The sequence below is a fragment of the Bolinopsis microptera genome, chromosome 4 (genome assembly GCF_026151205.1).
Source record: "Bolinopsis microptera isolate Bmic1 chromosome 4, MBARI_Bmic_1.0, whole genome shotgun sequence".
In the NCBI taxonomy this organism is placed as follows: Eukaryota; Metazoa; Ctenophora; class Tentaculata; order Lobata; family Bolinopsidae; genus Bolinopsis; species Bolinopsis microptera.
In genome coordinates, this window is record NC_087075.1 from 8,313,833 (window position 1) to 8,341,809 (window position 27,977).

General features: G+C 35.6%; 2 protein-coding genes across 3 annotated transcripts in view; both read left to right on the forward strand.

Moving 5' to 3' along the window:
• Positions 1-138: 138 nt before the first annotated feature.
• On the forward strand, positions 139-27,971 carry LOC134814196 (serine/threonine kinase SAD-1-like). 2 transcript variants are annotated; one of them, XM_063822255.1, is made up of 18 exons: positions 139-237; positions 737-831; positions 1,153-1,238; positions 2,909-2,987; positions 3,147-3,208; positions 6,250-6,366; positions 7,036-7,138; positions 15,815-15,961; positions 16,106-16,187; positions 16,392-16,512; positions 16,671-16,865; positions 17,142-17,237; positions 17,448-17,755; positions 17,969-18,115; positions 18,318-18,420; positions 18,633-18,691; positions 26,501-26,595; positions 26,817-27,971. In XM_063822255.1, exons 1-18 carry the CDS (start codon positions 147-149, stop codon positions 26,919-26,921), a joined length of 2,091 nt encoding a protein of 696 aa, XP_063678325.1. In that variant the 5' UTR covers positions 139-146; the 3' UTR covers positions 26,922-27,971. The 2 variants fall into 2 exon arrangements, with proteins under 2 accessions (XP_063678325.1, XP_063678326.1); XM_063822256.1 differs by having other exon boundaries at positions 17,148-17,237.
• The window catches only part of LOC134814197 (cation-dependent mannose-6-phosphate receptor-like), a 47,792-nt gene continuing 41,447 nt past the window's right edge, over positions 21,633-27,977 (forward strand). The window contains exon 1 of the mRNA XM_063822257.1: positions 21,633-21,659. The gene's annotated coding sequence lies outside the window, so the exon portion shown is untranslated. The remainder of the gene's footprint in view (positions 21,660-27,977) is intronic.

Here is a 27,977-nt window from a genome sequence, read left to right on the forward strand (position 1 = left end):
GAATGAACAAATAATCATTTTCGGTACCTAAAATCTACGTAATGTCAAAAATCAAATCCAAATTTGTGTAAATTGTCGAATATTTCATTGTGCTAATTACATGTCGTATAAGTTTTTAGTTGCTTTTAACATCAAATTATTTAGCCATGAAACCACCCAATACAGAGATGGAAAGCATCTACCCAGCATATGTTGGACCATATAAAATTGGTAAAACTCTGGGACAGGGACAAACCGGTGAGTTAGGAGATGTTACAATCTCATTACATCATCTGATACAAGATACCTTGATCAGATCACTGTGAAATGCCTTTATGCTTTTATCCAATCCAATGTTGCGCACAGGTGTTAAGCATTTAACTATCAAACATATTATAGAGGAAACGTCATTATAAAATCTGCTAAACAATTCTATTGGACGATCTTGAGTCCCGTCTTTTTATGATTTAGAGTATTTGTAACCTTATATGGCAATGGAAACCTATAATTTGCATTTTGTCTATTTCTGGAGGATGGTTAGCAAGTTAGCACAGACGGCTTGACATTTAACCTCGGACCTTGGTTTTGTCGATATTTCATTCAATGCAACCCAGTAACTTGTCCATGCAGTCTAAATACCTCTTTAGATTTTGTCTAATTCTGGAATTTCCTAAGAATTTGATTTACAGCGATGTATTTATAGATAATTAGTACTGTAAAGCTAAAGAATTCGTTTACTAGAACTTGCTCTCACCAGGAATTGTTAAATTGGGAGTCCATTGCAAAACAAGAGAGAAGGCCGCTATAAAGATAATCAATAAACAGAAACTCAAGACCTCTGTTCTGCAAAAGGTAAACTTGATTTTTATAACTCTTCATAAATTATAGTGTACTATGTGCAAATTACTCTCAAAGGTCACTCTTGAGTTTTTAATGACTGAAGTTTATTTGTATCTTTGTAAGACATTTTTAAAAATCATTGATTATAATAATATTAATTGTTTGCTCTTGTCTACTAATGACAACTTTTTGGCTGCTGCATAATTCTTGTTCAATGATATATTCTGTAATTACTCAAAGGTTCTTTCCTTGCTTGACCTTCCCTAGAAATATTTTACATGATAAAAATGGTAAAAACTATAAATATGATCTAGTCAAACCATCGTATTACAGGTTGAGAGGGAGATAGCAATTATGAGATTAATTGAACACCCCCACATTCTGGGCTTATACGATGTTTATGAGAGCTCCAGATACTTGTAAGTTTTATTTCGATAAATTGTAGCGATTTTTACTTGTCTAGTGTTTTGAATCCTTATTTGAATATCCGTGTTATTTTCATATTTTACATTTCTTTATTGTACTACTAGACTACTAGTCGGTGCAAAAGTATGAACTCCCTCAGTCGAAACCAGCGGCATTAGAGTACATTTAATTCACTTATCCAAAAGTAATACTTGATAGAAAATCTTGTGGCTCCTGGCTCAACTGCCAAACTACCTAATTATGTACGAAGACTGTAATTAGGAGAGCTGTAAATGGGCAGAGAGAATGAGAGAGCTCAAAATAGACTGCATTGAAATTGTCAATAAAAAAGGATTGCACAGTACACAGTTTATATTTTTTTAAATAATTGAATAACCATATTTTTGTCAATCAAAGTAATACATCATAAAGAACAGAGGTCCCAAAACAGACCTTTGAGGCACACCTGCATCCTGCATCCAAATAACACTCATCTGATATTCCTTTTTTACCTGCCTGTTCGTATCTTATAACCTTTTATTGGAAGACAACTTATCTTATAACCTTTTATTGGATGACAACTTTCGTGTGTAAAGATAAGATACCATATTGTACAACCCCCACTTTATAGCCATGTAAAATGACAGGTAGGTATTAGGTAACTCTGAGTAAAGGTATTGGAATGTTGGAATAGTGGTAAGGTATTTAGATGAGTTTGACATGTTGTAAGTAGTGTGTGGGCGTATTAAAACACGATTTAGTTATTGGTTTAGATACCTAAGGTTAACACTTAACAGTGTCGGGGCATTACTTTGAGCTGATATTTATCAACATGTCTTCATCACACACATAATATCATGGTAATTTACCAATACGTGTTCTGGAGTTATGAAGGACGCAGGTAGACCGTAGATGGTTCTGTAAATCGACTGATTTGATTAATTTTTGTGGCCATCATGTAAACCATTAGTTGAATTGGGGTAGGAATCTGTGAACTATTAAATAACTCAACCATTTGGCTATATTATATATAATCTGACAAGGTGGATATGGAATCGGGGGGGGGGGGGGGGGTGATCAAGTCTGGTACTCAGTGTATGATCCCCCCTCCCCCGATGAAATTGCTTTGACTGGATGTGTCCCTAAGCTGGATAGTAATACTACAAAGCAGAACTAATAACGCGCTCACGTGCTCAGTATGGTAGGACTACCAGTGACATTCACCTCTGTCCTCTGTAACTTTTGGTGATTTTAAGCGTGGAAGTGGGGAAGCTGGGGTCTTTATGAACGATTATATCTGTTAGATTTCGAAACTCCTTGACCACCATGACCATTATTATGCCCTGTCATATTACATCGCTGTAAAGTGAGGCATGTTTTTTGACACGTGACACTGACAGCAATTAAGCGATCAACATCAACCTTTTGACCTATCAAACTCCAGAATCACTGTCACTTGTAAAAATACGTCTCACCTCCCCCACCAGAATCCACATCTTTTAATTTACAAATTTTATTTCATTTTATTTTATGTTGGTGGGGAAACTTCAGATAATCATCACGAGAGGAGATCCATATCTAGTCCAAATTATTCGTTATAATATAATAATGTCGAAATTATTAATTAATTATTTATTTAAGTACTAATTATTTATTATAAAAAACTGATTCTCCTTTTGAACAGGTACTTAGTACTGGAGCACGTCTCTGGGGGTGAATTATTCGACTATTTGGTAAAAAAAGGACGACTTAGCCCAAAAGAGGTATGTCCTGATATTCCAGCTTTCTATTATGTTAAATTATTGTATCTAAAATTAACTGAAACTGTGTTTTCAAACGGTTTTGCTGTTCAAAGTTGTTGTTTTTAACATTGCCTTTTCTAAGCTATGTGGAGACGACAACATGATCCACGAATATTTCAGGCGTGTCATTTCTTCAGACAAATCATATCAGCAGTTGACTTCTGTCATCGGTACGGAGTATGGTAAGTTTACATTCTGCTTCTTATATATTCTACTTCTTTGGACTCTGTTTGTTGAAGGACGATGTGCTCTTGTAGAAATTAAAGTCCCGTAAATGATATTCATAAATTTGGCAGTTGTCACTCTTCCGAGGAACCCAAATACGCCATGACTTTGCCATCTTAGTGTATGTATTATATATAATCCAGATCAATTTAAAAGTCAAAAATTTAACAGGAAATTTGATTTCAATTATTTAGTTGACAGAATTTTATCTCAAGTACCAAATAAAGTATAAACTATTCGGTTCATTCTCACCAGCCTATTAGTGTACTTCTGCCTTCATTCCAAGTACCAGTCACATTGTTTACATAATATTGTGTTAACAATTTACATTTGTGTTTACACGACGTGTTACTGCAATACTGTTATAGGCAGTCAGACCGACTGCTTAAACTAGTTTCCTACATAATTCTGAGACAAACTTTGTAGTGTTTCCGTTATTGCGACAAGGAAAAGGCTCCAGAATCATTACAACAATGTACGACTAATAAATAATTTTCCGGTCCGGATATTACATAGTTAGCCACAAAATGCACTTCTCGGTCTCCAAGTACAGATAGCTACATTTTACAAGCAAATAGAGGAAGCCTTATCATTCCTACACGTTACGTACATACAACAGAGCTTTCGGCATCCTGTGTTCTGATTTACTAGTATACTTATATATTTACTACTGGTAGCAGTCTCCTACTCAGTAGTAGTACAATGCTTTTGGACACGAAGGGAAACACACAATGTAAGGCTTGAAATCTCCGTAAAACTACATCATTAGAGCCTGTAAAACATTTTTAAGATAAGCACTCTATCAAATAAAATTCATATACTAATTACTAAGTAGTAGTATTTGTTCAATAAGTATTAGTGGCCTATACAATATACATACTTGTTTTTGGCTACTCATGTATACGCTATAGCTATGTTGTATACACGAGTTGATTAGAATGACTTTACTTATACATATAATGCTAGTAGGATTCCCATCATACGTTGAACGATTATAATATACCGATATTCAATATTGCTATGTATATTGTTTGTAGTATTTAATTATTTAAATATGATAATTAGTATATACTATACTATACCACGTGTACGGATCTAATTTCTTTGTGCTGTCGTACTGGCTACTAGTGCTTTATTGTCGCTATTTTAGGGAGGCGGATTCTAGATAATAAACATAACATCGACTCCCAAAAAAAAGGCGACCAAGTAATTTATTAGATAATTTTAAAACAGTTTGAAAACGTAATTCAGCATAATAGTGTAGGTTATTAACTCAGGTGGCCGTAAAAATGTCCAGACTTTTTGGAGTCCAGCTGATTCTATGAGGGTGTGGCACGGCGGCTTTTTAATGATTTTGAAATAGTTAAATTATTACATTATAATATACTTGGGTCGCTTTTATGCTATCTGCATAAAAATATGCCCAACCAAAGTGATTTCTGTATATTAACTAACATTGATATTATCGAGCAACTTTCATGTATGAAAACAGAAAAGCGCTACCTCCGCCGCGGTGGTAGCGCCTTTCTGAGCTCCCAATTAACCGCTGTTCATAATTATTTCAATGCAATACTACAGTTTAAGTCCATGTCCGTGCGGCAAGTAGTTATAATTAGTGGAACTGGAAGTCCCAGAAGTTTGAATTATAGAATTAATGCTAGTTCCAGCAGTTTTTGTAGCTGAGAATCTTGCTTTAAATCAAGTATGATTTAGTATTATAACTCGACGGGGGGGGGGGCCAATGACTACTTTTGGGGACTTAGGGAATTACGTCAACGATTTTACCCCGAGTCCCCATGATTTTTAGTCCCCATTAGTCCCCAAAAGTCTCCATTAGTCCCCATTTAGATGATTTTTGGTCCCCATTAGTCCCCAAAAGTCTCCATTAGTCCCCATTTAGATTTATCCTACTCTTATCTTGGACAAAACATCTCGATCGTATCGTTATTAAACTAACTTGAAAACCATAAATAACTGTCAAAAATTTTAATTCTGGGGACTTATGGGGACAAATGGTGAATTACGTCAACGAGTTGACCGCTAGTCCCCATGATTTTTAGTCCCCATTAGTCCCCAAAAGTCTCCATTGGTAGTCATTGCCCCCCCCCCCCCCCCCCCCCCCCCAACTTGACCCAATAAACTCCTTGACTTGGATAAACCATTTTCAGTGCATACAATGCTATTCAAATGTTCTTCAAGGAGCAAATATATAATACTAGAAACCCGCTAGTCGAAAGCTTTGTTCGAGGAAATTTTAAAAATCAGTTATGTTTTAATTTCTCTTCATCATACAGCTCTGTTATACAGTAGACATAATGGAATTTATTTAACAATGGCGACAGCGTTGTTAGTATTCGGATTCCCAAAACGATACTTTTTACCGCATCAAAAAATACCAATCACAAACAAAGTTATGAATATAAGTCATAGCGTGAGCGTAAATGTGAGCTAGTTTTGAAGTTATGACGTAGCATACAGCATAACAACGCGCGTAGTTAAGATGTTCTTGCTCGCGCACGTGCATTTTTATCGTTGCTACGCAACAGCGCAGTAAACCTTTGCTAAAATAACGCCATTATTCTAACGATTATTTAACCTCACTTCCGACGTTAATTATAAAAAATCTAAAGCCTAAATCAAAATTCTAAGAATGCTATAGCCTATTCCTATCCTTTTTCTACAACCCAAAAAAAATCTTAGACAATTCTACAATATACTGCCTTGAGGCTTAACTTCATATGCATCATTTATTAACCCTGATATAACAGTTTAACCACTCCATCATAATTTAACTTCGTGTTTTTATCACTTCCACAGAAAAAAAGTTAACGAAATCTTAAGTCTCATTTTTCTATGATTGCAACTTAAATAATAAGAGATACGGAGGTTAGAACACACAGTGATCGGTTACTTATTTTGTTTCGCCCTAGTTTATGATCAGTTACAGGTATATAAATACATTTTAAGCACCTTCATTTCTCACCCGTAGTTCTTTCAGTCATCGAGATCTGAAGCCTGAGAACTTACTGCTTGATGACAACAAGAACTTAAAAGTAGCTGATTTTGGGATGGCATCGTTACAGCTTGAGAACTCACTTCTTGAGACGAGTTGCGGGTTAGTCAATAAATAAATTTATTGATCGGATAATTTTGATCTCAATTGAATATTGATTAATAATCAACTTTCTCAGCCGAAATTTCATTTATATGTTGATTATTGAACAATGCACGTTTAGGCTTTCCTTGCAAACACATCACACTCATGGTTAAGTCAGCCATTCTAAGCTCTGGGATAAAAGGGGTTTCTTGAGCGTCACGTACAGTACTAAGTGTATGATCCCCCCACCCGTCTTGAGTTCAATACCATCCATTGTTGTACGTGTGTAGACTATAAGATCTTGAACAGCGGTCCGCCTTTGGCAGGTATCCATTGATACCTCAGCACAAGCTGTTACAATGACTGAGTTTCCTAATATTGCCTAATTGGTTTGAGAGGGGGCATTTTCTCTGAATTGTGACAAGCCCAGCCGTCAGCTACAGTAATCGAATAATAAATGGAAATTTATGACGTGATGAAATTTATTCGTCATGTTGATTGATTATCATGGTTCAACTGACATAAATGATTTTAACAATAACGATTCCTTCACAATATTGAACAGCCTAATTTTCAGCAACAAAACTTGGTAAAATTCAAAATTGTATTATTATATTCATATTCTCCAAAATAATATCATTATTTACGATGCTTTTATTCTAATTTCTAATGAGATGACAATCTCAGATCTCCCCACTACGCATGTCCTGAAGTGATTAAAGGAGGTCCTTACAACGGCAAACAAGCTGATGTGTGGAGTAGTGGGATTATTCTATACGCCCTGCTCGTGGTTAGTACTTTAGTTAGTACTTTAGTTAGTACTTTAGTTAGTACTTTAGTTAGTACTTTAGTTAGTACTTTAGTTAGTACTTAAGTTAGTACTTTAGTTAGTACTTAAGTTAGTACTTTAGCTAGTACTTTAGTTAGTACTTTAGTTTGTACTTTAGTTAGTACTTTAGTTAGTACTTAAGTTAGTACACCCTACTTTAGTTAGTACTTTAGTTAGTACTTTAGTTAGTACTTTAGTTAGTACTTTAGTTAGTACTTTAGTTAGTACTTTAGTTAGTACTTTAGTTAGTACTTTAGTTAGTACTTTAGTTAGTACTTTAGTTAGTACTTTAGTTAGTACTTTAGTTAGTACTTTAGTTAGTACTTTAGTTAGTACACCCTACTTTAGTTAGAACTTTAGTTAGTACTTTAGTTAGTACTTTAGTTATTACTTTAGTTAGTACTTTAGTTAGTACTTTAGTTAGTACTTTAATTAGTACTTTAATTAGTACTTTAGTTAGTACTTTAGTTAGTACTTTAGTTAGTACTTTAGTTAGTACTTTAGTTAGTACTTTAGTTAGTACTTTAGTTAGTACTTTAGTTAGTACACCCTACTTTAGTTAGTACTTTAGTTAGTACTTTAAATAGTATACCCTACTTTAGTTAGTACTTTAGTTATTACTTTAGTTAGTACTTTAGTTAGTACTTTAGTTAGTACTTTAGTTAGTACTTTAGTTAGTACACCCTAATTTAGTTAGTACTGTAGTTAGTACTTTAGTTAGTACTTTAGTTAGTACTTTAGTTAGTACTTTAGTTAGTACTTTAGTTAGTACACACTAATTTAGTTAGTACTTTAGTTATTACTTTAGTTATTACTTTAGTTAATACTCTAGTTAGTACTTTAGTTATTACTTTAGTTAGTACTTTAGTTAGTACACCCTAATTTAGTTAGTACTGTAGTTAGTACTTTAGTCAGTACTTTAGTTAATACTCTAGTTAGTACTTTAGATGATACTTTAGTTAGTAGTTTAGTAAGTGATTTAGTTAGTACTTAGTACTTTAGTTGGTAAACCCTTATTTTACAGTCCTGAGTCCTCAAAACTCATATAACCAAACATAGTATAGTATAGCTCAGATAACGATATTAAATACACATTTATATTTGTATCACCATTAACAGCGACTATGGAACTTACATGATACGCAAATACTATGTAGTTGAAACTTAGGGAGCGTTCACATAGTACGTCAGCATGGGGAGGGGGCTGTGAAATGCTGACGGTTGCCAATCTAACTTTTTCTCCATAATATTAATAATATATTCGTCAAATCCTGTCCAAACCCAGGATACATGACATAAAAGATTCGTTTTAACTTGTTTACATGAAAAGCATTAATACCACGGTTAGTCAGCACTGATTGTAAGTGGTAATATTATGTAATTCATGCTGGATGTAATCTTATAAAGGGTGTAAAATGTAGATGTAGCTGTCTAAAACCCCTTTAAAATAATTCCACCGACCTCGCGCCAAATATTTCCTACTAATCTTGATCTTGGAAGCTTTCTATATCCAACTTACAAACGGGAAAAAGTAAAAAATGTAGCATGTGCAAGCGCTCTGATTTTAATGAATATTTTAATTAGTAATTTGTCTTTATATGGAGAATATTTGCATGCCCTTAATCTATGAGCAACTACATGGTTTACTCATCAGTCATCAACACTAGATTATTGCGAAAAGTTGCATTAAATCGCTGCGAATCCTGTATCGTGCACGTTGATGTACAGTACATGTCTACCAGCTATGTAAACAATAACATGGTATGTTATTTTAGCTAACCAGTAACCTTGTATCACCACATCAGCAATTAGCTTGCTTTAATACCAATCGGATTTAAATTGTTGATTCGTGATGAAAATTATGATAAAGTTTGCTCAAGATTCAATTTAGGACCTTATTGGTTAATTATATGGGGTAGATACTAGATGTTATAAGAAGACGAAAACAAACAAGAAGTGCACACTGCCCCCCCCCCCCTACACACTGCCCCCCCCCCCCCCCCCCCCCCCCCCCCCAGGCCCAGTGTGTCAAGCTATTTATTTTAAAGATGTATGCCCAACCCAGGACAATGTATAAATATGTTGAAATAATGAAGATATATGATCGTGGACGGTCTCTAAATGTTTCTGGAGGGCTTTAATTTCAGTTCGTTTGGTATAAAAATTCTCCTGCATATATTGCTGTTACAGAACCCTTCATCAATTCTTAGGTTGACAAGTTCCCTCCAAAGTTTTCTGGTTATAAAACTATGCTTCAAAAGAAGTTTCACTTTATTTACTGATAATCTAACCTGTAGAGCGCCAGTATTGAAGTATACAAGTTGAGTTGGAAAGATAAATTTGCTAAATGAACATTACTTAGTATTTAATACTAACTTTGCAGGTCTCTTCAATCATTCGAGTGGCCTGCACCAATGAACTCCCGTTTGTGTCGTATCATCTCCCTCCAGTGTTTGGCGTTTGCGGTCACTAGCCATCTCGCTCGCTCCTTCTAGATCTATATCCTGGTGTTTCCTGAAAACGCTGCAGCATCTTCCAGCAAACATTTCATCCAGTTCTTTCTTAGACGACCCCTAGATCTTCTCCCATGCGCAGGGGTCCAGTTAAGCAGGTACTTAGGAAGCCTGGTGTCTAGCATTCTGGCGACTGGTCAAACCAGTGCAGGCGGTTTGCTTCTATGTACATCTCTACTGGATTCTGTGTTTCTAACCCGGTCGAGCCATCTTATCTTAAGACGTATTCTCCTCAAGCAACGCTGATGGAACACCTCAAAGCGATGTAGCTGCTTTTTGGTTGTGTGTCAAGCTTTTTACCATTGATTCTGAGACCTCCCTGGGCAGCGTACATACACAAAAGGTCAGTTGTTTCTTGAAGACCTTTCTCGTTGTTATCCAGAACAGCCATGTAATCTGCTTAATCCGTATCTAACACAGTGATATCATCAACAAGCGGACTGATGGATCATTGAAGAACTGCTCCGTGAGACACCATTTTGCTGCTTTCTGTTCTCTCAGCAGCCACATTGAGGTAGACATTAAAAAGCGGTGGACCCTGAATGTCTCCTTGGCCAATGCCTGAACTTACCTACAAGACATTTTTATAACGTACGAAATGCGACGGTTTTCCCGAAATTTCGCCATATTTTCGGACCGCCAAAATTTCGGTCGTCGTAATAGAATCCGTCGCATTATTTTTAGCTTATTCCAATAATTGTGGCTTCATCGATTCATTTTGTTCTTGAAAAGTTAGTGATATGATGGTGGGACAAATAAACACAATATTCCATGATGAATTTAATGTCAAGTTATACGTTTTAAATTTACAATAAATTAAATTTATGTGCTAACATAAACGTCTTATAGACTAAGTCAAGATAAACAATTTAAGACCAAACTCAATAAGTGAAACTGAAAGATTCGAGCCGGACCCCTTAGAGGAAGATGAAGAAATCGATTTATAAGTTTCATTTTGTTTCAACATGATTTTACCGATTTTTAGAAAATTTTGAATTTCCTTTGTGTCAGAAAACAAAATGATGAAAAATACCCTTATTTTCTGTGACGTCCGAAATGTGACGGTTTTTGTTCAATTTCGCCATATTTTCGGACCGCCAAAATTTCGGTCGTCGCACATTGGTCCGCCACAAAAATGTCTTGTAAGGTACTTCAAACCATTCTGACAATTCACCGTTGTGTCTGACAGCACTGACAGTTCCATTAAAAAATGCCTGGCCAGGCCCACGTGGTCCTATACTGTCACGTGGTCCTATGCTGTCACGTGGTCATATGCTGTCACGTGGTCGTCTGCTGTCACGGCTATGCTGTCACGTGGTCCCATGCTGTCACGTGGTCCTATGCTGTCACGTGGTCGTCTGCTGTCACGTGGTCGTCTGCTGTCACGTGGTCGTTAACTCTCACGTGGTCGTCTGCTGTCAGGATGTCTTCTATCAACTTGAAATTTACCCCGGCCATGATAGACATTATTAAGATTTCGTCGTTAAAATATAAAGACAGTAATCCAGCTCAGGCCAGTATTCATTTGCTAAAACTGGTATTTTATAAGCCTTTGACTATCTTGTTTCTAAGATTAATGTTATAAGCTGTTTGAACACCATATAAGGCACTAATCCTTCAATCACCACTTCCTCCTACCTTTAATGTTCATTTTTTAATTTATAAATGAGGGGGATAGGCCAAACGTTTTACTGTCACCTGCTCACCTGGTAGAGTGGTAGCGATTAACCAAACAGCTTTTAGCTGGGACCTATCAAAATCACGAATAAATGATAACTGATTTAAAATGTATTATATTCAACTTCCAGCAAGTTAACAAGTTTTCTGGTTCTTCAAAAATTGATGCCAACAGCTAATTCAGCTACAGCACTCAGTAGTAACAAAATACCTAATCCAGCTAAATCTAATGAGCTGTTCAACAATGGACATGCCTGCCCCCCCCCCCCCCCCCCCCACCTAGTTAATAACAGCAGTATAATATCTAACATGTCTAATAGTACCTCTAATCTACTTAGAGGTCCCACAAGTGTCATGTATCGTATTATAATATTTGAAGTGTGATATTATAACTGTATTTTAAGTATCATACCACAGGTAGAGACTGTTATAATAATATCTCCACCGGGGCCCGGGCCAGGTTGCTACTGATACACAGTTCTATAACTGACATTTGATATGCACTCAATATGTCACGCACTATTAGTTGAGTATTATTGGCATTCTCCTTGTACAGGGTAGTGGTCACATACTTTACATTGTCAGTCCAGCTTGAGGAGCTTTAGGTAGCTTGAATACAGTGAAAGATAACGTAACACATGTCACATGACGCCATCATGTAATCACGTGACGTCACCCTGATATCACGCACTATTAAATAATTAAATGGGTATTATTGGTATTCTCCTTGTACTTGAGGTGGAAACTAATTATAGAACTTAGGATATTTAACGAAAATCATCCATCAGAACGTCCTTCATAATCGGAGGAAAACATGTATATTATATTATTAAACTATGCACCTGTTTAAAACTTCTTCCGATTTTTATTACGGTATAGTGCATGCGCATTATATATTATTATAGTATAGTGCATGCACATAATCATACTTTCAAAATATAATACGCGGCTTTCAACTTGGTTACCTCATATAATAACCATATAATATGAGGGTGTGGCTTGAAGAGTTGTACTAATTATACCTACCTCATATATTATGAGTATTGTATTGTACTAACCATATAGCATCCCAATATCTCGTGTTCTCGTTCCTAATTGTTATTCGGTGCGGGCGGTATACATTTTTGGATTAATATGCATTATGCATATATAAAATGAAATGAAATAATGTGCTCGCATAGTGCATGCCGTCCATATGGTTAGCTACTAACCATGTAAGAGCGGTTCTAAATGGTGAGGAGAAAATATCCAGCAACAAACAGCTAGATCATAAAATATCCATAAAATCAAAGTATTGTGTCAGATTACAATATGTGTGAGATCTTTAATGGATAAAAGTTTAGAATTTTTTAATGGGGGTAAAGTGGTCAGGAGACGTAACAACTTATTTTGTCGCAAAATTATAATTTTTAATTTAGTCAAGAAATGCGGGATAATTTAAAGATTTAAGGCGTTGCGAGGATTACTCACTTGTGATGATATAATCGCCATTTCTTCGTTACATTCGCTCGCGCTATGTGCTTAAGTTATACATAATATTATGCAACATTTTTCAGATTTACATGGTAGGTCACAGTAATTTTGTTATATCGGATCTAACTGGTGACTAGCCTCTACTGTAGATATATTATACAGATTTACAATATTTATTATATTTTATTTATTATATATCTTCGTCACTCCCTTGTCTGTGAGAGTCTCTAAGTTTCGATGGAGAATGTTAGGACATATCTTAAGAGGACAGGAAGACTCACCAGCATACACCTCTATGTTATTTGCTATAAATTCTGATATTTTTATGGAAGGGAGACGGGGTAGACCATGTTTAAACTTATTAGATGTTATTAGAAAAGACTTGACTAGTAGAAATCTTGATATTAGACTTAAGAATTTGACTGATTTCGAAGACCTTAGATTTTTAGCTTTAGATAGGGAGGAGTGGAAGAAGTTAGAAGATGGTTGATGTTTTTGTTTTCTTTTTTATGAGTTTTGATATCTATATGGTGCCTAGGATGCTCTTTTAAAGAGATATTTCGTACTTTGAAAGATTTACTACTATATATCTTCGTTATAATTGGGGTCAAAACGACTCAAGAGAACTCAAAACTACTCATACCTACTCAAAATTCCCGAAAATATGAAATAATACAGTAAATCCCTGCTTTACCTCGCCCTGGCCCATGATTGACCGCAAACCTCGACCATTTACTGCGAACATTTCCTTCCCCCAAATAGGGCTTTATAATGTAAACAAACAAAACCTCTGTCTACCGCGGCTGTACTTTTTACTAAACTCCGCAGTAAATCTGGGTTTTACATGATTGTTAACAGCTGTTATAACCGTAACGTGTCGTCTAATTGGCGCACAGGATAGAATATAATGTAGTATATAACATTCGTCAGACCAATGTTATGAAATACATTATTTACAACCAGGTGTCCGGAAATGTAACGTACAGTACCTGATTTCATTTCAAAGACATTTTCTCAGAAAGGTTTATTTTTCTGCATATTCAATATTCATACTAACCGTGAATATAACGATAATTTATTTAATTGTATTTATCAAGGAAGCTGGAAATACTTATTAACAACTACGTCCCACATAAAAATCATATCGAGTCAATCGCTTGTTTGAAGGGAAATTTGAGATGTTGAAAATAAGAATTCATAAGTGGCATTCAAATTTAGGTTGAGTATTCGTTTTCATTAGAGGCATGCATTCTGTAAATATCTGAGTTTGATAGTTAAGGAATTTTCGAGACAAAAGTATGTCTTCTCTGCAGTTGATCCGTATATACAAACATTGTTCCCTATATTATGTTCCTGTAAACACATTTTAGTAGATGCGGCGTGCTACTACTTAAGTGTATCCGACACTACTAATTCATCACTCTAAATTACTAAATTAGTCTTTATCTGCCGCTGTTGTTGATCATTGGTATGTGAAGGATGAGGTTTGCGTATAGTAAGATACAACGATACTAATTAATAGTTTCGTACAATTAGTAAGCATTCTTGCCAGCAGAAAGCCTGTAAACACAAGTAGAATGTCCCACTATGCACATATACAATCGTATGTACCCTTTAATACCTGCTCGTGATGAAACATTTTATCCTTCAATATGCGGGGATAGCTCTGTTTGATTAATTGCCCCAAATCAATCATATATGTAAGCAGGTGGTTTCGGGTATGTTACTCTGCAACTTGATGAATTAGCCCAATCTTCACTCGCTAGTACTGATCAATTTCTTTGTTCGAAAACAGTGTCAACGGTTGGCAAATTTGGTCAATCAGTCATGATATTTGTAACGCGCGCTGTTCTTATTTTGCAGTATTTCACGCAAGTGTACCGCGCATTGTGTGCGCGCTGTCGCAGTTCAAACATTTGATTCGCATCTCGTGGTGAACATAATTGTAACCAAATTGTAGCAATTCCGGGAAAAATTCATTTAAAACCAAATAATTTCTTCGCCAGTGTGTTATAAAGACACCATATTAAGACTAACAACGTAGTACGTACTCTCAACCGGATCTAGTGTTCTCTATAAAGGTCCTTCATTAGCTACCACCGAGCTCAACATCAGTCCCATAATTTGCCCATCTAGCATTTATAAGAAATCAGCAAAGCGTGTAATGATAGAACTACAAAGCTCAGGAAACAATGAAGAATGGCCACCTTTTCTGTTACATAATTTACCTGGGCTACGTAAATCGACAAGATCAGGCACTCAACAAATCAACTACCGAGAATTACCTATTAGGAATAAGTAAAACTAGACAATAAGCACACTAGTCACTATCAACCATATGCCACATTTTTCACTGCCATATTGATAGCGCTAGCAGATGCTGATTAGACATGGGCTCAGTTATTTTTATTTGTTTTAACTTCAAACAGAGCACTATACTGATACAGAGCACTATACTATCGACTCTGCACTGCCCACTAATCGTTAATCCAACACAAGTAGCTTTAAAACAGTGCGTGTGATCATCTGTCGTATCAAATTAAATTATTTTTCACTATGTTAATAAATCGTGATATAATGCAAGTTTTAATTTTTAAAGTTTTGGTTTTTTAAATGAATAAACGATAAAGGTTATATCATAATTTTCAATTCTCATATTCACGTATATTAAATAAATTGATATTGTTAATGTATCATATGATTTTGTAAACATTGGCCGGTGTACCAAAAACCGGTTCCCAAACAAAAGACAACACTAAATTACAACAAGTATCTCATGGTTCTCCTCGAGCGGGAATTGATGTGGTCTGGGATCGTTAATGAGATAAAGTGGGATAAAGTGGCACGAAAGTTGTGGGTATTTTAATTTGGTACGGGATCGTTTATACATTACGTAAGCCACCATTACTGCCACTTACTAGAAGATTGATAATTGGTTTACTGTAGACTGAACTGTTATAATTTGTATTTGCAGGGATCCCTACCATTCGACCACCAAGACATGTCCAAGTTGTTGGAACGAGTACGAACGGGCAAGTATTCCATGCCAACGTGGATGCCGGCCGAAGCCCGATCTTTAATACAGCAGATGTTGCAAGTTTCACCTGACAAACGCATCACGGTATATATTGGATAATGCTCGTTGGTTTTACTATGTTTAAGTCAAACTCATGCAGAAATATTAGAAAATGTTGTTGTTGGGAAATATATTTGTTTGGTTCCGGGGATCTTGTTGCAAGATCGATCTTAATTTTTTGTATTTCAGTTACAGAATGTTTTCAAACATCCGTTTCTGCTACAGCACAAGGAGCTTAAGGAAAGCACTTATCTCCGACCTATTGAAACAGGTTTGATGAATTTGAGATTGAAACGAAGATAATTGTAAGAACATCTTGTGGTTTTCTTATTTAGATGACTTTTACATGATTTGCAAACAAATTGTAAATTACTGACAAACTTGCACTGTTCGAAGCCATATTTCAGAGCTCTCTGAAAATTTGAATGCACAAATTTACCGAATCAAGACTGAAAATTAACCCTCACGATTTCAGTTTTATACACTCAGCCACTAAACCACAAAGATGATTTAGACAATGATATTGTGAAACAGATGTCATCTTTGGGATGCTTTAAAAGTTGTGATGATCTGACTCAGAATCTTATAGACTCAAGGTAAAAGCCAAGTTTTAAGATCGGTTACTCGACATCTTTCCTCTCAGATCATGACGATAATAATGGGGTGCGAGATCAAAGATGGTGTGAAATGCGAATACCTCCTTTTTGATAACCTGTTTATTTAATCAATCATTTGATTATCCAATTAATTCCAGACACAACATGGAAAAAGTGGTATACTTTCTCCTGCTAGACCGGAAGCGCCGCCAGCCTGCCCTGAAAGACAGCATTCCTCTCCGGAAGAGATGGAAGAACCGAGCAAGTAGTCGGGAGACGCCCCACAAGAGGGTGGACAGCGTGAAGCTGGATACCTGCGAGCCTGCTGCTCCAGTATCTCCCCAGATATCAGGGTGTGTAGGCTGTGTGATATTACGTGTGATATGTGTGATATTATGTGTGATATTACGTGTGTTACATGTGATATTCCGTGTGATTTTTCAGCTGTGTAATATTGTCCATGAAAAATTCATTACAAGATTTTTTTTTGTAAATCTATAATTAACGTAGGTTTATAAACCCTACGTTAATTATAGATTTACAGTTTACACCGGTTTTAAACTTGCTTGTTTAATGTTTTTCCTCCGGGAAAGTTTCTAAATGTCGTTACTTAAATATTGACGGTACAGTCACAGGTCGTTATGTAAAGCTGCGTCTGCTGGTGAACCCTCGACTAGCCCCCCTCCTGAAACTTATGTCTCTGACACCAGACGATATTCTCTCGGGTCAGTTGTAGCAGTGATTTTAGCTGCAATCTTTCACAACTTGTATTCGATATTCTTATCTCCAGCTTTATATTGGACACTTTAATTCACTTTAATTCGGAGGATACAACCCCAAAGAAGAACTAAAAAACTAAACGAAAAGTCACAATATATCCCTACTTAATGATGATCGTATCACTAAATAAGTCGTTAACACTTCTCACTCTCCAGAACCCGGCTGGACAGCATAACAGAAGCGGACACATCTTCCAGCTGGAGACGAATCTTCTCCACCTTCTCCAGCTCCTCCTCTTCCCACCGCTCGCTCGAGAGACTCACATCACCAAACATGACGTCACGTGAGAGCTGCGTGACGTCACGGGAGAGCTGCGTGACGTCACGGGAGAGTTGCTATGCGTCGTCAAGAGACAGCTGTTCTGCTTCTCGGGACAAGTTGGCGTCGGGGAAACGGGCACTGTCGCTTTCTGTTGGAAATAATTTACCAACACATTCGGGTCTTGTAGCTGCACATTCGCCTGGTAAATAAAATACGTTTCCTTATAAATACATAATCTGTGTTACATGGTCTAGGTGCCTCAAAAGTGATCTTAAACGATACCAAGGGAATTTTGGTGAAGGCATGCCTCACAATCTAGCATGTTACTAAAGAGAAACTTTATATGTACATATAAATAGATGTGATATAGTGTGTTATCTTTGTAATGTATTCTGTAAATACATATATATTTTAGAGCGAGGAGAGAGAGAAGAAGAGACTCGAACAGTTAAATCGTTGTTACCATGGAAACAAAAGAACAAGGAAACATTTGTAGTGCTGCGCGGCACGACACTAAACCAGTTTAACATTGATTTCGTTCAAATTGTACAGAAATTTAAAAGTGAGCTCCGTTTACTGTTCTCATTTAGAGAAAATAGTATTATTTTTAAAGATCTGCATTATATTTATCCAATGATGCATTAATTATGCACTAATCGATAACGTAAATTCAAATTATGGATCGCAATTAACAATTTACCCGACATCGCAACCGGCTAGTAAATCGTAAAAACATTTTCCAACTAACATATTCCCAATTTCAGTTTCACACAGTATAGTTGACTGGGGTTATCTGTGTAAATATAACAGCAGTAAGAAAGGTTTACTAAGTAAAAGCGTCAAGTTTTATGTAACTGCGGATGAGAGGTATGTTACTATTTTAACCTTAAAATAGATTTTTTAGCCGTGGTATTAAGTATTAACAAAACTGTAATGAAACGTGCGATTCATTTGGATCTTTTATTTTTAAATCTTTGATTGCAAAAACTCGTACCTGCCCAGTCCTTTTTGTAAATTTGTAATACCTGCTCTGAACGCACGTCTAAATCGTGTAAATGATTAATCACTGTGTTTTTCAGGCCGGCTAACTCTCAAGGAAACGATACAGTTATATGCGTTTCTATTCAGTATAAATCAGGTTTGTCTTCATTTTTTGTATCATTTCATTTTTATTTACTACTTTAGATTAACGTCTCGCAAATCAAATGATTGTATTTAAAATCATCGGGGGGGGGGGGGGGGGGTGGGGGTATAATGGCATGAAATGGCATAAGTGTCAATTTGCCCAAAGGTTTTTCCATTTTCTTTATAGAAATTTTCTCCATTTTATGCCATTTCGGAATTTAAAATTTAGACCCTTTAGAAAACCGATGGACCAATTCTATAGTAAACGCACAAAACAGTTACAACAAGCTTCAAAGAAAGATTTATAAGTGTGAAGTGTGAACGTTTCAGTCTTAAATCTTAATTTTGTTAACCCTTTTTGTGAAATTATTTGGCCCAGTTAAGTTATGTGTTTAATTGAATAATAGATTAAATGTTCCTCCCTCCAAAGAAATAAATATCAACGATAACTGGTGCTGTGGAAGAAGCATCTAAATTTATGTTAAAATTCAATCGTGTATTTTATTGTAAATTAGAAGTCCCTCGATGTAAAAAATGTAAAGGAAAATATTCTGGACCAACTTTAAAACTATTTTCAAGTAAAAAATGTTTTTTAAGCAGGTTTATTCGCTGGATCAACCTTCGGCAGTGGCTAAATTAGTGTTTTACTGAAATTCGGGTTGGACTCGTGAGTCGTGATCATCCTTCAAGTTCAACGATTATTAAATCATTTTTCAATATTTAATGATCAGTTTCATGTAGCAGTGTCCTGCTGTTGTCCTTGAACTGCTTGCAGATTTGTGGGCATAATAATTCGGTTGGTGGATTCGTTCTCCCAAACAAGCCCTGACTCCTCCCCTCCATCTGAATTTCTAGTATGCCTCCTCGTCGTAGACATCATAGTGGACAACCCTCTTTCCAGCCCCGATTTACTCTCTCCCATCTTCACAAACATCCAATTTCTTAATTTCCTCATCCTTAAAAAGTAGAGACAAGGATTGAGGGCTGCGTTGAGAGTGGTAAAGAAGTGGTGACTGAGAAGCCAACCGTACCACATTACAAATTGGCTTGTGTCAAAGAAGCTTCTGTCCAGTTTGAACCAGTTTAGACAGCTATCAGTCAGTTGAATCGAAAAAAGAGGCAGATTACAAAACAAAAAGACGACTGTGAAAAGGGCTATCGTCACGGAAACGTCCCTAGACTTCCTATCACCCTCGCACCCAATGTTTTTTCGTCTCAAAAGCACAGCGGAGCTTATGAAGAAGCTAATAAATACAGCAATAGATATGATGAACACGATGGCGAGGAGCTGCAAGATATACATTAACCAAATGTAGCCCGCTGGATCTGTGGTTGGTCCCACTCCACAGCAGCCCGCAGGCGACCAAAACACGAAACTGACATACCCCAATCCAAGATACACCGAGTCCATTGTCAACAGATACATTCCAAAACATCCACAAGCGGTCAGAGCAGCTTTTCTGTTAACGCGGTTAAACGGCAGGAAAATAGCCATAGCTCTAGTGGAACTGACAATAAGGACCATGAACATCGAGAACCGCTGGAGGAAATTAAAAACTAAAGCCCAAGCCCCACAGACAATATAGTTACTGAACAAAACTGGGAGTCTGTCGTTAAAAAGCACAGCTACGACAGGGAACGCAAAGATACTTGTGCATGTGTCCACTCCGCACACGATTACATAAAGGCGCATGGGAAATGAACTGCCTCTACGCCTCCAGAAGTAGATGCCAGAGGAAATGTTGCCCGTAATACCGAGTATCATGCAAAGCACGACAATCCCTCCGATGGTTCTGTCGATGGCGTTGTTGGAACCAGGGACAAATATCACGAAACTGGAAAATTCCGCCTCAGTGGCGTTTTCCATGGTAATTCTAGTCCTGGGATGTTTTTTAAAATTATTAGAGTTCTCTGTATAATTATCATAAATTATGTAAAAGAGTGCAATCTTTTTTAAGCTATCCAACTAAAGCATCAAATTCAAAACATTATACATATTCAAAACAAAAATTAATTAATAGTAATCTTTTTTCGCTCTTGTTAGTGGGTCGATTATATTTGATAGTTGGGGACGAAGTGAGAGTCTCCACTCAGTGTTTAAAACACTGAGTGGAGACTCTCACTTCGTCCCCAACTATCAAAAAAAAGTTAAATAAATTACAAATATAACGTAGATTAAATAAACTAGCAGGTTTTTTGATACCACTTGGGGGTCCAAATTTTGGGCACTAAAATTCTTATTCTTTGGCCAGTTTTTTATTTTATATGCTGATTTAAAGGTCATTAAAGCATTTGAACCAGTCAAAACAGTTTAAGTTGTATATCATTTACGGTTAGTCTTGTTAAAGTTGATGCCACGGTGTCAGTAAAATAGTTCGGGTATATAAACATATACATACGCAATGAAACTACCGGACTACGATGTATGGGGACTTGCCACCCCATTGCAACATTAAAATATATTGACTCTGTTACATCGTTTCCTGTTAATATAAAACTCCGTTACAAATTGAACTGGGATCTGGTAACTCTACACCTTAGATCAATAAAATATGATAAAGTAATGTATAACTAGACTGAAGTAAAAGTCTGATAGAATATAGAAAACAAAATAGTTTACTGCTTGAAAGCTTAATAATTAACATTGAAAGAGAGGTCAACGTAAATAAAACTAGCTTACGCAAAAGGTAACATGCATAAGAAATTAAAATATATATTATATATATAATTCGAACAATTGAAACAAATCAAATTGGCGGGCAAACGATCCGTTTCATGATATGTATAAAACAATATCAATAATCAGTGATGCTCCTGCTTAACTGCAGTCGATCAGTCTCTTTAGGGAACCAAGCAATAACTATTTATTATATTTTATATCTATATTTATATATATTTATTACGATATATATATATATATAATATAATAATATCATTATATATATTAATACTTTCAACACTACTATATAACAAATAATTTGAGATAACGATGTTTAATAAATGATGCAAAGAATGATCTAATCAACACCGACTTTTAATGTGTAGGAGTACAGTAACGAAATATATATATATCTTATGATTGAATGAGACTTACTCACAAATTTCCCATCTCAGTATTGATCTATTTTTGTCATGTTTTTAATTTACTTCATAGAACAGTTATTTTAATAAACTTGCTTTCAGAATGAGACATGTAAAGATTACACAATCGATAGCTTAATGTGAATTTCGTGTTTTACTGTTTCACTGAATGTCTCAAATATATATATATATATCGTCTCGCTTTATATATAGTAAGATTAAAATACACAACGAATCTATTTATCGATCTTTGTTCAAACTCTTGCACAAAATACATCCACGGATCGATTCCGAAAGTAGATTTAAACTAAATCAGTCTAATTTGTATTTTTGAGTGAGTGCGTGACGCCTGAAACCAACCAAGCAACAAGAGACGTAACAAATAAAACGTAACAATAGGACATGACCAAATACAAGGGAACCAGAGAAACTAATTGACCACGTTGTTGAGACTTGACAGTGCAATGTAATCTGGAGTTGCAAAACATAGCGCAGACTCATTTTAAACACCGACTCCTGTCAGATGGAATAAAGCCGTAGTACATACATATTACATTACGATGGAAACTACATTGCGATGAAAACTGCGATAAAAAGCCGCGCCGTAACAGCCGTGAGCGTGTATGTTTCGGTGCTGTAAACGGAACGTTACTACATGTAAACATACTAACAAGGGTGGTCCCCTTGAAAGTCATCCCTGTTTACATGTACAATGTGCTGGGAACTTCTGCTTCACGTTTTCTACTAATTGCAATTAAATTTTATTTCCTGAGAAGCTGAATGCACTGATTTCGTTTCCAGCAGTTACCTAATATAATAAACGTTAAACAGTGCAGATCACTGTGAAAGACACAAGAGACACCCTAGCCATGAATATTTAGGAGACATATTAGCAATTTGGACCGGGGCTACAATCATGCTTATAACCTGAGTTTCGTAAATTAGTCCGATAATAATTGTTATTAATGGTCTTCAATATTTTTAGGATGCCATTCGTCCCCCTAGCTGAACACAACTAACACGTTTCTCACTCCGCAAAACCAAGATAATTAACACATAATATCTGGAGGAACAACTTCGTCTCAATCACATGTTCTACAAGCTTCTTTAAACCCTAGTATTAAATCATATTTAACACTAGACATGAGTCGTACCTTCATGAGGGCAAGTTCTAATTTAATTTAAGATCTTGGGATTTGCAGTTCATTGAGCGGTAAACAAGAAGACAAGTTACATTATATGTGCAATAATTCATCTGAAACTCTCATAGAAATACCAAATCTCATGCGAAATCACTAGACCCCTCCCACTTTCTGCTATTTATTTGCTCCCAATTCCATATTTCACCCCCCAGTTAAACATTTTGTGGAAAAATATATATGCATATTAGCACTTAATACTAGTATTTATTTTGTTGTTTAGTTCAATTAGGCAATGTGCGGATGTGCTAGGATATGAAACACACCCAACTACCGCAATCATTCTGTAAATTGTGGCCTAATTATAGAGATTCAAATCAAGGAGCAATCAAAAACGAAACGACCAGCAATTTGCGAATAAGTGCAAGGTAAACGTGCCGATTGGCAGTAAAGATCTAAAAACTATAAACGTGATGCCATGTCTCAAGATATAACATAAACTGCAGACTGCAGAGGGTATATAATCACTAATGGTGTAATCAAGAAATTGAGTGCTGCATTTAATGACTATACAATTATAATACTCCTTGAAAACGTTGTAAAATAAGTATAAAGTTAAGTGTTACGAAGTCCATGAGGTTAAAAGCAATGGAATAGCTGAGAGTAATAAACGTTTTGCTATGTGGCATGATTGTATAATTGTATTGTATCAGATGCCATCGTGGAGTAGGTGGTCTCCTGCACCTTTTCCGCCTTGACATAAAAGAAAAAACCTAGACATACAACCTGCAATTCGAAGTTGATTGCAGCCCTTACGGAAGACTATAAGGTCTTCATTCTTATATAATTAAATGATTAAATGATACATAACGATAACTTGTAAACCCCAGAAGTTTCCAGTATCGTCATGAATCGATATACTCACTGAGATTGGTGTCACTTGGCCATGAGAAAAGCTGGGATTGACCGTAAAATTGTATACAGATAAATGCCCTTTGTATAACATTTATTCCTCTGAATTAAAAACACCGAAGGTGTAAAGTATGAACCAGTATGAAATCATACTGATTCATACTTTATTAAAACGTGTGTGAATTAATATGGTGTAAAGAGTGCATAATAACCATGTGGCATGATAATGACGTAATGATGGGGACTAATTTTCAACCTCAAGAACTGTCAGAGGGTGAACTGAAAGTGAACACATTTCAAATTCCGCTAAAGACTAAATAGACGATAGATAATAAATTGTTGATAAATCTTCTGTTATTTAAATGAGGTTCCTGATAAGCCTTATCAGTATAAATTATGATAATTAGTATCAGACAATTGACTGATTCAATTAAAATCGTGAAACAACTCTTTATTCTTTGTTAACAAAGCTTAGTTATGCACCTCTGATAAGTTAATGTAATACAGTGTTAAATTGTATAATTATAAAATAGAACGAAAAAATGATTCAACACCTGGTTCTTCATAACAAATAATTTGAATGATTCTTATGAAGAAATCTTGCGATTCACATTTTTACTTCTTTTTAAAACGTTATGTGCAAATTTTAGAAGCTACTACAGGATCAAGCAACTAAGGGCAAATCTAATCCAGAGCCTCTTCGACCCTCTTTTAAAAACACTCTCGAAACTCAATCAAGCATTGGCGAATATGATTCTCCCTAATTAATCTAATATCAGATCGTTAGGCTATCAAATCGTGTCCCTAAAGCAAGGTGGAAGCTCCTAGGTCATATCTTGCGTAGTGCTGATGACTCCCCCGCTGCATTAGCGTTAAAGTTTGCTGTCACAACAAACTGTAAAGGGCGCGTCGGTGCGCATCGTAAGAATTTGTTCAAGATTATTGTGAATGATTTGACCCGTAGAGGTTTAAAACTTAACTCTTTGAATGATCTTAATAAGCTTAAGATATTAGCCGATGATAGAGTTGCTTGGAGAAACAAATTTTTACTCTAGCTGTCTTGATCTGTACTGATCACCATTTTAGGATGACTTGATTTCTTCTAGGGGTTTTGAATATTTTAATGGTGTAAACAGTTTCTTAATAATAATAATCTAATATACCCTATCCAGTAAAACTCCGATTTACCGCGGAGTTTGGGGAAAGCAAACATCCGCAGTAAATCGGGGTTTGCGGCAAATCGGAGTTTTGTTTGTTGACATAATGCATGTTAACTGTTAAGCCCTATATGGGGGAAAGGACATGGGCACGGTAAATCGGGGTTTTACTGTATATATAATATTTAATCTCTGCCATTAATAATTCATTGTTCTTAATAAGATGATACATAACACCCAATTAATATTCCATAAAAGAATACCACGGTACGAGTGTTCACATCATAATATAATCAAGCTAATTAAGCACTTCTTCGGATTCAGAAATGACGAGGTGCCAATTTCCATGCACCAAAATTATTTCTTTAACGTGATAATCACAAAATAGGAAAAAAGTCGCAGTTAAGTTCTCGATCAGTCCAAAATGATAATAATGATTTGAGGGTCAATTAAAGTTTTCTCTGTAAATGATGAATAATATTATTTTTAAACTATAGCAATCAAGACAAATGGTCAAAATGACACCCTCATTAAAATATTAGTCCTCAACCATTAAATTATCTAGAAGATGAAGACGAATATTTCATTTATAAATCTTGTCATGAGCGGTTCTTTTTGGCAATGTTATAATGAGAACAGCTGTCAATTATTCAATGACCGAGGTCGTTTTTCAAATCAAAGAGCAACGAAAAAAACCTCTACGTCGAAATTAATGAGGTACATTGCAGAGAACGTTAGTTGTCATGCGCGAAACCCCTGAACAACTCTTACACATTGTCAATTGTTGACTTTTGGTAAAAAGAGAGTGATGTTGAGTTAAGATCGTGTTGTCTGCTCATTAGCTATGAAATTGTGGAGCTGTAATAAGCTGCAGGACATCATCAGCACAATGTTTATGATTTATCGTACCAAAGCAAGAGTATTGCAGAAAAATGTTGAAGCGTTTGCAAGCTTATAGCGAGTATACTATTTGACAACATAGATGTAAAAAATATCCAATACAATTCAACTCATCTAGCAATTCAATTTAATTAGAAACTTTCGCACTTTTTGGTATAAATGGTTGCAAATTACTCGAAAAGATAACCATGTAATAAAATCTAAAGTTTATACAGATAATAATTAATATAGCCATTGCGATCATCCTTATTGTTCATAAATTTCCACGACCTTCCAAAATAAAAAATCTGTTAATTTGTTTTATGGACAGCTTGGCAAAGATATAACTGTGTTGAAATCTTATCTCAAGAGCTGGCCGGTACAACGTCCGGTGAACTGTAATTCAGTGTTTTTCTCTACAAAACTGAAAACGAGTCTAGCCAGATTTCACCACTAGTCTAACAATTTCTCAAGCTCAATTAAATATATGTCGACGTGGTGGCCTACATGTATTCCTCCGAAACAATTCATCTATGTTTCAAGTTTGATTTCAGGGCGTTCTTTAAGTTCAACCAGCAAATAAAGCCAAACTAATGCCGTTTTACTATCACACTTGCACTGTAAATTAAAACCTTAACAATGAATTTGTTTCAGGGTCCACAAAGAAGTTTAAACGTTTGTGTGAGAAGATTCAACTAGCCTTGTTCCGACCTACAAACAACAGACCCTTCTCTCCCATCTTAAGAAAGGTACGTAACGTAACTTCGTTTACTTGAAATGTAGACATTATCGATCAATCATTTAATTACAATTTATTAATTAACAGTTTGTTAATTAACAGTTTATCAATTAACAGTTTATTAATTAACAGTTTATCAATTAACAGTTTATTAATTAACAGTTTATTAATTAACAGTTTATTAATTAACAGTTTATCAATTAACAGTTTATTAATTTGTATTCCGCTCAGGTCTGCAGTTACCTCAGCGAGAGCGATGGGAAAATGACGAGTGACACCGACTCTCACGGCTCATTTGACATGCTCAGTAGCAACTGTAGCGACCCTTCATTCTGATTTAAGAGCACGCAGTCAAACTTTTAGTATAGTTATACGCGCCCACGTGAGCAGTATTTCGCGCGGCTCATCAGTGGTTTGCGCGGCTCATAATGTCATTTGCAATACGCCTCATGACCGAATTTATATCAGGTTCAATTAGTGGACCCTTTTTGATTGGTGTTGAATTATTTTGTTTATGTTATTGGTTGATGAAGATCAATTTAACTGCAGTTATTTGGTGACTCGGAAAACACCTCTATTTCACAAAATTGCTTGAATCAGTCAGAGAGCAGTGTACAGACAGGCCAAGAAAATAATTAATGATAAATTATTAAATTTAATTATCAATCATGCCACCAATTTTTTTTTGTTGTTGATTGATATAACATAATAGGTTTCATGTGTGGTTGATTTCTGACCCGGAGCAAGGTAGTTAATTTGAATAAAATCTTGTATTAGGAATAGGTATAAGTATAACATGAACAATTTATGTAAATGTGTTGTAATTTTCACTTCAAATACAATTTTAGTTTCAGAAATTTCGCTCACTAGAAATAAATGATTATGTGCATTTTGGTAGCGTTTTTCATAAATTGTTTGATTTCAAATTTGTACAGTTAAACTTATAGGATCTCCGAGGACGTTGTTATTCATGATTTCATTTTCAGAGCATGAGAATTGAGCCAATTATTATTTGTTTTAGACGCCAGAATTGATGCAGATGATTTGAATGTTTGGATTTCTAAACATCGATTTAGGGTAATTCTGGAATTTTCTGGAATTTTCTGGAATTTTCCAATTAGTTGATACAGCGACATTAGAATTTTTTCATTTAATTTTACGACAGTCACTTCAAAGCAATTTCACATTTATAATTATAATATGTATTGTTTTATCGTGTATGGGGAAGGGTTCCAATTAAATGCAAGTGTAAGATTATTTACATCAAGCTTTATTAAGAAAAACATGTTATCATTGAAGGACCGAGATTTTATATTTTTGTGTCGTCGATTTATATTTTAAATTTTCAGCTGCAGCTATAACTATAAAATCTTTTGTGTTTTCAAACTTTAA

Coding starts and splice junctions, on each gene's coding strand:
- LOC134814196 (XM_063822255.1), top strand. CDS start 147: ATGAAACCACCCAATACAGAGATGGAAAGCATCTACCCAGCATATGTT. Junction 16,188..16,391: donor TCTCCGACCTATTGAAACAG/GTTTGATGAATT, acceptor TCACGATTTCAG/TTTTATACACTCAGCCACTA. Junction 16,866..17,141: donor GTATCTCCCCAGATATCAGG/GTGTGTAGGCTG, acceptor TTGACGGTACAG/TCACAGGTCGTTATGTAAAG.